The sequence below is a fragment of the Chrysemys picta genome, chromosome 20, assembly GCF_011386835.1.
Source record: "Chrysemys picta bellii isolate R12L10 chromosome 20, ASM1138683v2, whole genome shotgun sequence".
Classification (NCBI taxonomy): domain Eukaryota; kingdom Metazoa; phylum Chordata; order Testudines; family Emydidae; genus Chrysemys; species Chrysemys picta.
Window position 1 is genome coordinate 4,952,663 of NC_088810.1, and position 9,063 is coordinate 4,961,725.

Sequence of the window (9,063 nt, forward strand, 5' to 3'; positions counted from 1 at the left end):
CCCAGTGCCCCACTGTGGTGCTAGGGGGCGCTGAGTGACAGGGAGCGGGCAGGGTGCTCGATGGAGGGAGGAATGGAAATTAAATGGGGTGAGAATTGGTCAAAGACCCAGGGCTGGGCTCGCAGGGGGCTGCAGGTTGGGAGTGAGGGGCACCGGCAGAGCTGAGGGGTGCAGCTCAGGGTTGGTCTCTGCTCTCTATGGGTCCCACTTCGATCCCTCTCCATCCATGCAGGGTCCCTGTCCCAGCTGCTCGGATTTACCCTGACGGTGCCGCAGTCGGTGTCGGTGCAGGAGGGTCTCTGCGTTCTCGTCCCCTGCAACTTCAAGTACCCAGCCTCGTATGACACTAAGAATTCCCCGGCCCGGCTCTACAGATACTGGTACAAGGATCCGGCCGATGTGGGCCGGAATCCGCCCGTGGCCAGCAGTGACCCCAGCCGGTTGGTGACGCAGGAGACCCAGGGCCGGTTCCGGCTGGCGGAGAATCCAGCGCGCGGCGACTGCTCCGTGCAAATCAGCGACGCCCGACAGACGGATGCAGGGAGATATTTCCTTAGAGTCGAGGGAGACTTTAAATACACTTACCGCACCAGTGCCGATGGCACTGACCTTACGCTCACGATCTCCGTGCCAGGTAAGAGCAGCCCCAGTCACCACTGATCAGCCCCCCTGAGCCAACCAGTCCCCGCCCTGGGGCCCTTTCCTAGAGGGGAAAGGCCCCGTGTCCCCGAGTGATTCTCTCCCCTCTCCCGGTGTCTCAGGGCTGACCGAGAAGCCAGAGATCCAGATCTCGCCAGCGCGGGGGCTGCCAGGGACACTGCTCGCCGGAGAGCCGGTGACTGTGACCTGCACGGCCCCTGGGCGCTGCTCCGGGACCCCTCCCCGAGTCACCTGGATGGGGCCGTTCAGTGACACAGCCCGGAACGTCTCAGCCCAGCTGGCGAATGGCACCTGGGCCCACAGCTCCGCGCTCAGCTTCACGCCTACCCCGGGGAAACACGGCAAAGAGCTCGTCTGCAGCGTCACCTACAGGCCTCCATGGGGACCTTCCACCAGCAAAACCGTCCAGCTCCATGTCGTCTGTGAGTGACCCATCAGCCCCTCCATGCTGCCCCCAGACCCCTCTGCTGGGATCCCCACCCTTGGGCTCCCCAGCCCTGCCATCCAGCCCCTCCCCCAACTCTGCCCTGTGCTGGGATCCCCACCCCCCACCATGCACCCTCAGCCAATTCTACTCCAGGCCCCTTCCCTCCACACCTTGCACCCCTTCTCCCTTGGGATCTTCACCCCTTCCTGCCCCCCTTGGCTATGGTTTCCCCCCCTCCCACCTGCACCCCCAGGTCTCCAGGCCCTTCTCTTCTGGGATCCTCTCTACCCCCAACGTCCCCTGCCCCCAGAATCCTCCTGTGCTGGGATCCACCCCCCATTCCCATCCCCCCTTGCTTAGATTCCCTCCCTCACACCAGCCACCCCAGTTCCCCCTGAGATCCCACCGCGTCTCCTCCACCCCTCCGACGTGAAGGATCAAATCAGGCTTCGCTATAAGGACGCCCCTTGTTCCCTTCAGCCGGAGGGAGATTTAGCAGGAAACTCCCCCACCCCCGTGTCTGAGCCCAGGCCCCAGCCCGACCCCGAACGTCTACACAGACATCAGAGGAAACGTCCGCGCTGCAATCAAAGACCCGCATCCCGAGCCCCCGAGCCCGACCCAACAGACTCAAGTCCAGCTGTTCCGCGTGTTACTTTTAGCCGCCACTCTGGGCGCAGCTGGATTGCAAAATATCCAGCCCTGAACGGCCAAGCCGGGGGCAAAAGGAGAGGGCTGGGGAGAGAGGAACCAAGGGGGGAAGGCAAAGGACCCATAATGGTTGTGTCTGATGTCCCTGGTGGTGGCTGGGTCTGGGATGGGGGTGGGAGTGGGGTTATTTAGACCCCTGGCTCTGTCCCACCTGGGGAGGACACATTTGGGGAGCAGGACGCTGAATGCCCAGGTGCCTGGCAGACAGTGGCGCTGGTGACAGTCGCTCGAGTGCCCAGGCCGGAGCAGCCCGGCCCCTCATTAGTGACTCCACCAATTAGGCCCAATTTTGACTCACCAGTTTTTGTCCCTTGGGTTTCCATTTCCCACGGTTCTGGTTCCCCGGTGCGGCCCTCACCCGGCCCCTGTGTTCCTTCGGGCACCTCTTGGGTGGGGCTCAGTCGGGTCTGTCGCTTCCCTTCCCCGCCCACGGGTCTTGTGTCACTTCAGGGACTTTCCCGTCCCCCAGCTGAGCTCACAGCGAGGGGCCATGTCTAGGCTCAGTGATCACTAGCAACTCCCCCCCGGTGCTGTCCAGCCCCCCCATATCCACCTCTGTCTGGTTTGTGTTACAGACCCACCCGGGCCCCCCAACATCACCGGGAACCTGACTACGAACGGACGCCCCGGTGAGAGGCCGCACTGCGAGCTGCGGAAATCAGCGAGCGCCTCCTAGTCACACTCTGCCCGCGCTCAGGGCCAGGTGCCAGGCTCAGCCGGGGCAGACTGCTCCATGCCCGGAGGGGAGAGCCCGAGGAAGCTGCATGGCTGTGGGGAGGGTGGTGGGGGGAGCGGGCCTGGTTCCCTCAGTCTCCAGACCCCCAGACAGAATTAAGGGTGTGCTGGGCAGTGGGGAGGAGATGGGTCAGGGACTGATCTCTGCAACGGAGACCTGCTGCCATGGAAAGGCACCGAGATTGTGCGCCCACCCCAGAGCTGGCTACGTCTCCACGCTGGGTGAGGGGTCCTTGTATAAACAGCCCCTGCACCCCACCCCAGAGCTGGCTGCATCTCAGCTCTCGGGGTGGGGGGGGGCTAACCTGCCTGCTCGTCTCTTCCAGGGCCGGCCCCATTGGGAACTGAGGGCGACATTGTGTCTCTGGAGACCCAGGAAGGCGACTCCCTGAACCTGAGCTGTGAGGCTTCGAGCAGACCCGAGGCCACGCTGAGCTGGGCCAAGGGGAACGAGTCCCTGAGCCCTGGCCAGGGAGGGGCCGGGCATCTGGAACTGCCGAATCTCAGCCGAGGGGACGCTGGGGAGTATCGGTGCTGGGCAAAGAATTCCTATGGGTCGGCCAGCCGGGCCCTGCGTGTGCACGTGCAGAGTAAGGTGCTGGGGGGCGCTTGTGCCACACAGAGGGGCCTTAGTGGCGGGTACTGGGCTGCAGGGGGCAGGTGGTCAGTAGGGGGCGCTGTGCTGCAGGGGGTGGGCTGGGGGTCAGTAGGGGGCACTAGGCTGCCGGGGGAGGGCAGGGGATCCATGGGGGGTGCTGGGCTGCAGGGGGGGCGGGGGTTCATTGGGGGTGCTGGGCTGTGGAGCAGGGGGTCAGTGGGGGTCACTCTGCAATCTAATATGTAGCCGTGGGTATTTCAGCTCCAATGAGGACTCCGGAAATCACCGTCTCCAGAGCTAACAGGAGCGACCCCCAGCTATTCCAAGGTACCGCTAGGGGGTGGGGAGTGGGGCACGGGGCCTTTCCCCTCCAGGGGCATTGGCCCCGATCCGGCCCCTGGGCAGGGACTGGCTGGCTCAGGGTGCAAGTGGCTCTGTGTTATTCCTGTTCCCAGATCCCAGCACCACGGTGAGGAATGGCTCACAGCTCACAGCCCGGGAGGGCGACTCCCTGCGGTTCCTCTGCTCTGTCGCCAGCAGCCCCCCCACTGCGCTGTGCTGGGTGAGGGGGGGCCGAGCCGTTGAGGGCGCCCACCCCGCGGGGGAGAATCAGCTGCGGCTGGAGCTGCCCAACGTGACGGCCAAGGATGGGGGGCTGTACGGCTGCTGGGCCAAGAACATGGAGAGCTCTGCCCAGGGGACGTTCCAGCTGCTCATCGAGTGTGAGTGGGATTAACCCACAGAACTCCCTGCACCTGGATATTAATGGGGTTAACCCACACGACTCCCTGCCACTCGGTGTGAGTGGGGTTAACCTGTGGGACTCTCTGCCACTGGGTTTCTCTCTCTGACTATTGTCGCTGTGTTTCCTACTCTCCCCAGACAGCCCGCGGCCGGGGACCAGGCTGAACTCGTCCTGCCAGCACCAGGGGCCCAACATCAGCTGCAGCTGCTCCCTGCGCTCCCACCCCCCACCCCGGCTCCAGTGGCAGGTGGACGGGGAGCCCCTGGCTGGGAACGGCTCACGGGGGGCCCTGCAGGTCAGCTCGTGGGACCAGGGGGACGAGGCCGTCAGCACCCTGAGCTGGACGGGGATCTGGGACAGGGGCCCCCAGATCTTCTGCCTCGGCTCCAACCCCCATGGGACCTACGCCGCCCTGCACTTTGACTTCAGCCCCCCGCAGAGAGGTGAGACACTCGGACTCCTGGGTTCTGTCCCCAGTTCTGGGAGAGGAGTGGGGTCTGGAGGGGGTGGAGGGGGCTGGGAGCCAGGACTCCTGGGTTCTCTCCCAGCCGTGCCCTATGCTGTGTGTTTTTGCAGGTGCAGAGGAGCCCAGTAAGCTACTGGGCGTCGGGGTGGCCTGTGGGCTGGGGGTCGCCATCGGCTTCTTCCTTCTCGGGCTCTGTGTGATCAAGTGAGTCTGAGGCCTCCCGCCCTGACCCCCAGCAGTCCCCACCCCCGAGATCCCGCTGAGATCCTCTGCCCTCTCTCCTGGGCTTTTCCTGCCCCCCCAGCCCCCTCCCCCAAGCCGCTCTCTCTGGCCTATCCCAGTCCCCTGCACTCTACCCTCCCATACTGGTGTTCCTTCCTTTCTCCCTCCCCACGGGGCTATTCTACCCCCCCCCACACCCCGTGTGTCATGCATCTGTCCTGATCTGTTTCCCTGCAGGCTGTGGGCCCAGGAGCTGGCGCCCCCCAGCACTGAGGCTGGGGAGATGGCTAACGGGAGCCAGGCCAAGCACACGGCCGATGAGGCCAGCGTGATCTACAGTAACGTCCCCACCATCCCCATGGTATGTACCTGCGGGGAGCCGGGGACCAAGCCCACCTGCCCTTCCCACCCCACCTCTTCTCTTCCCCCCCCCCGCACTTCTTCTCCTTCCCACCCCCTTAACGAAAGCATGAATATAAGCCAGGCTTTCACCAGGGCACCCGATCCCCCCACGCGGTGCAAGAAATATACCCCTGCCACCAGCCTGGGCTCCCCGAACTGCATGGGATCAGCTCCTGCATGCAGAAAATGCACCTCATCCCTCCGGTCTCACTCAGAGGGGAGGACATGCAGCGAATGCATTCACGTGCATTCACAAAGTGCACGGGACTAGATTGGGGCTGCAATGCTGCCAATCCCTGGGCATCTCCCGAATGCACCAGCTGGGCAAGAAATGCATTTCTGCGGCTGCCTCCTATGGTATTAGGGGCATATGCTCAGACAGTGCATGCAGGGTGCACCGTGTCTGTTGCGAATTTATGCACCCTGCAGAAAATGCAATGAACGTATCAGCATAGTCCAGGGATCGGCAACCTTTGGCATGCGGCTCTCCAGAGTAGGCACCCTGGCCGGCCGGGCCAGTTTGTTTACCTGCCGCGACCGCAGGTTCGGCCGATCACGGCTCCCACTGGCTGCAGTTCGCTGCTCCAGGCCAATGGGGGCAGCAGGAAGCGGCGGCCAGCACATCCCTCGGCCCGCACCATGCACAGAGCATAAAATGCACACAGCCCCATGCATCTTGCTAATGCATGGCTGGTGCAGGCAATGCAGAGAATGCATTAATTTAACCGGTGCTGCCCCAAGCTGCATGGGAGCAGTTCATGCATGCTCGGTGCATGAAATCCAGTCAATACATTCACTGAACCTGTTCTGTGATGAGATGCATGAGATGAAATCCTGCATGCGTGGTGCATGAAATGCGCACACCCCCATGCATCTTGCTAATGCATGGCCTGTACAGCTGAGGCAGTGAATGCATTAACTGAGCTGGTGCTGGCGTGGGATTGGCACATGCGTGCAGCGAGTGTGAAACACACCCAAACCCCCGTCTCTTGCTAGTGCACGCCCGATGCAGGAAATGCATTTGCATGGAGGGTGGGGGAAACGAGGCCTGGGGCAGCCCATGCAATCAGCTCAGCAGGGTGGATGCAAGTCTCTGCCTGGTGTCTCTGCCTTGCTCCTCACTCAGCATCACAAGACTCCAGCTGCCCACCAGACCAAAGGCATCCAGGACGGGGCTGCCACAGCCCAGGCCCCGCTAGGCCCCGGGGAGCCAGACGAGCTGCACTACGCTGCCATCGACTTCTCCAAGCTGCAGCGCAAAGGGGCGGAGCCTCCGGAGGCCCCCGCCACGGAATATTCAGCGGTCCGGTGGAAATAGCCCTTAGCGCCATGGGCCCAGGCTGGGCATCTCCACCTCCTGGGACCACAGCTCTGAGGTGGCCTGTCTCTGCCATGGACCCCCTCAGGGAGTCCCCTTGTTCTGTACCCCCGGAGCCTCCACCCCCCGAGGGAGCAACGCCCCCCGATCTCTACCCTGCCGTGACTCTCCGCCAACGTCACACAGGTTTATTGAATGTCTGCACCCAGCACAGGAGGATCTCAGGGCCCTTGGGCCTGGCCTCCCTCAGCACGGGACATCTGGGTCTCTCTTACATCCAGGTGGGCTCTGACTGCTCTCCTCCCAGTCCAGAAGCCCCCTCCTTCCACCTGGGCATCCGATATCACTGGCCCCAACGCTCCTCCCCTGTCCTTTGTGTCCTTTGTCCTCCATCGCAGGTAAACAGGTCACCGGGGTCCTCTCTGCTCAACACATTGTCCTCCGCTGCCCAGAACTGGTTACCTTTCAAGCTGGGGGGAGGGGGTTCTGGTCACCAGGTCACCAGTTGTTTGGGTTCCCCATCTCCAGGCCGTTGTGCGGGGTCCCGGCTGCCAGGCGAGGTCACACTGGCCCTCTCCAACAACAAACCCTCTCCTTCCACCTCATTACACACGCAGCACACAGGGAAACTGAGGCACATACGCACCTTTCTGGCCTTGGCATCTAGCAATGCCACTTCTCCCTGCATAATCTTCCCTCCCCGGCCGGTTGTGGGTGATACATCCACCAGGCCCGGAAATAAGGCAAAACTGCTTTATTTCTTTGGCCGTTTAGTTCAGAGCAACTTTCCCAACTCTGCTGGGACTGGGTGCCCCGGGCCACAGAGATTCCACTCGCTCCACCTGGAGGTAGGTGAGCAAGGAGTTGGGGGGCGGGCTGATTGTGGTTTGGGGGTGTGGCATGACAACGACCTGGGAAAGAGGCAGTGGGTTGCAGGGGGAGGGTACCTAGGGGAAATGAAGAGACTAGAAAACAAACAGACACAATCCGATGAGTGTGTAACGCATGGAGAAATTAGACCCAACAATAGGGTTACCATACGTCCGGATTTTCTCGGACATGTCCGGCTTTTTGGGACTCAAATCCCCATCTGGGGGGAAATCCCAAAAAACCAGACATGTCTGGGAAAATAGGGAGAGCCCGGTGGTGCTCGGCCAGGGGCCGGGGCCAGGAGTGCGGATCCGGGGGTGTTCGGCCGGGGCCGGTGGTGCAGGGCCGGGAGCCAGGCTGGGGGTGCTCGGCCGGGGCCGGCGGTGCTCGGCCGGTGGCCGGGGGCTGGCCCGGGACCTGGCCCGGGGCCGCTCGGCCGGGATCTGGGGGCCGGGCCGGGGCCGGCGGTGCTCGGCTGGGGGTGTTGGGCCCGCATTGGCCCGGGGCCGGGGGTGCTGAGTCGGCCGGGAGCCGGGGCCGGCGGTGCTGAGCTGGGGGTGGGGCCGGCGGTGCTCAGCCAGGGGGTTGGCCTGGGGCTGGGAGCCGGGGGTGTTGGGCCGGCGGTGCTTGGCCGGGGGTGTTGGGCCGGGGGCCGGTGACCCAGGGCCCGAGCCGAGCTGGGCGGGAGACGCCGGGTCCGGAGCCTCTTGGCCTGGGCCGCTCAGCCGCGCCCAGCCCCACCCCAACCCCAGCTTACCTGCTGCCTCCCTGTTGCCCCCCTGTTTCAGGCTTCCCGCGAACATTTGATTCGCGGGAAGCAGGGGAGGGAGAGGAGCAGGGGGCGGAGCGTTCAGGGGAGGGGGCAGAGTTGGGGCGGGGACTTTGGGGAAGGGGCGGAGTTGGGGCGGAGCCGGGGCGGAGTTGGGCCGGGGCCAGGGCCCCGTGGAGTGTCCTCCTTTTTTAAAATGAAAATATGGTAATCCTATTCAACAATCTAGTGCAGGCAGATACACAATCTGATCAGGATAAAATGCAAGGGAAAATTAGACACAACAATCCCTTCTAAAACTGCAGAATGGTTGTCATTGTGGTGCTGATCATTCCCAGGAAGCTTGTCTTTGATCTGGGAACAAACACAGAACCTCACTGAAGCTAAGGGGTGTTAGTAGCCTTCCGTGCAGCCTAAATGAGGCAGCAATTAAATACCCCTTTGCTTAGTGGTAAATGAAACAGGGGCATTGATTGGATTGTACCTATGTGCGTCTGAAGTAGAAAGCTGCCCCAAAAACGGCTACAGCAAGCCAGAGGAGCCCTGAGAAGAAGCCAAGGGAAATCTTTTTGGGCAGAGTACTGTCTGCAAGCAGGCTTGGATGTAGGAGCAGGATTTTATAATTGTACTATGAGCATTACAGTATGATTTGATTTTATCCTGCCAGCCGCCCTTTTTGAATAGCAGAAAGGAATGATCCTCTGGGACTATGGGATTCCATTTCCCATATGCATTACAAATTGGGCCCTTTTAGTTCTTTGTTTTAAGGTTTAGTTAGTAAGAGACAGGATCCTGTATTGTGTATATTATTATAAAACTTAGCAAGGTTTAATTTACAATGTCTTTTTGCTCGATATAAAATACTGCTGTTTGTATTCTCTGTAAAAGACTGTTTGTGTGAATGAGAAATGCATGCATCAGGAAAAGATAAGGTGAAGGCCATTGTTAACCAGATGGTCAAGAAAGGAGGAGCGAAGACAAAGGTTTCTAACCATTAGAGGAGTGAAGTTCTGGAACAGCCTTCCAAGGAGCAGTGGGGGCAAAAGACATATCTGGCTTCAAGACTAAGCTTGATAAGTTTATGGAGGGGATGGTATGATGGGATAGCTTCCTTTTGGCAATTAATTGATCTTTGACTAA

At 61.3% G+C, this 9,063-nt stretch overlaps 1 protein-coding gene across 1 annotated transcript; it reads left to right on the forward strand.

The window, feature by feature from the left end:
• The first annotated feature begins 4,804 nt into the window (after positions 1-4,804).
• Positions 4,805-7,162, forward strand: LOC101948776 (sialic acid-binding Ig-like lectin 10). The gene is made up of 2 exons (XM_008175913.3): positions 4,805-4,925; positions 6,093-7,162. The coding sequence occupies exons 1-2, from the start codon at positions 4,848-4,850 to the stop codon at positions 6,282-6,284; spliced, it is 270 nt and encodes an 89-aa protein (XP_008174135.3). The 5' UTR covers positions 4,805-4,847; the 3' UTR covers positions 6,285-7,162.
• The last annotated feature ends 1,901 nt before the right edge of the window (positions 7,163-9,063 follow it).

Excerpts from the sequence above, each read along its gene's own strand:
- LOC101948776 (XM_008175913.3), top strand. The coding sequence starts at position 4,848 with ATGGCTAACGGGAGCCAGGCCAAGCACACGGCCGATGAGGCCAGCGTG. Across the intron at positions 4,926-6,092 it reads ACGTCCCCACCATCCCCATG|CATCACAAGACTCCAGCTGC; the intron begins GTATGTACCTGC and ends CTCCTCACTCAG.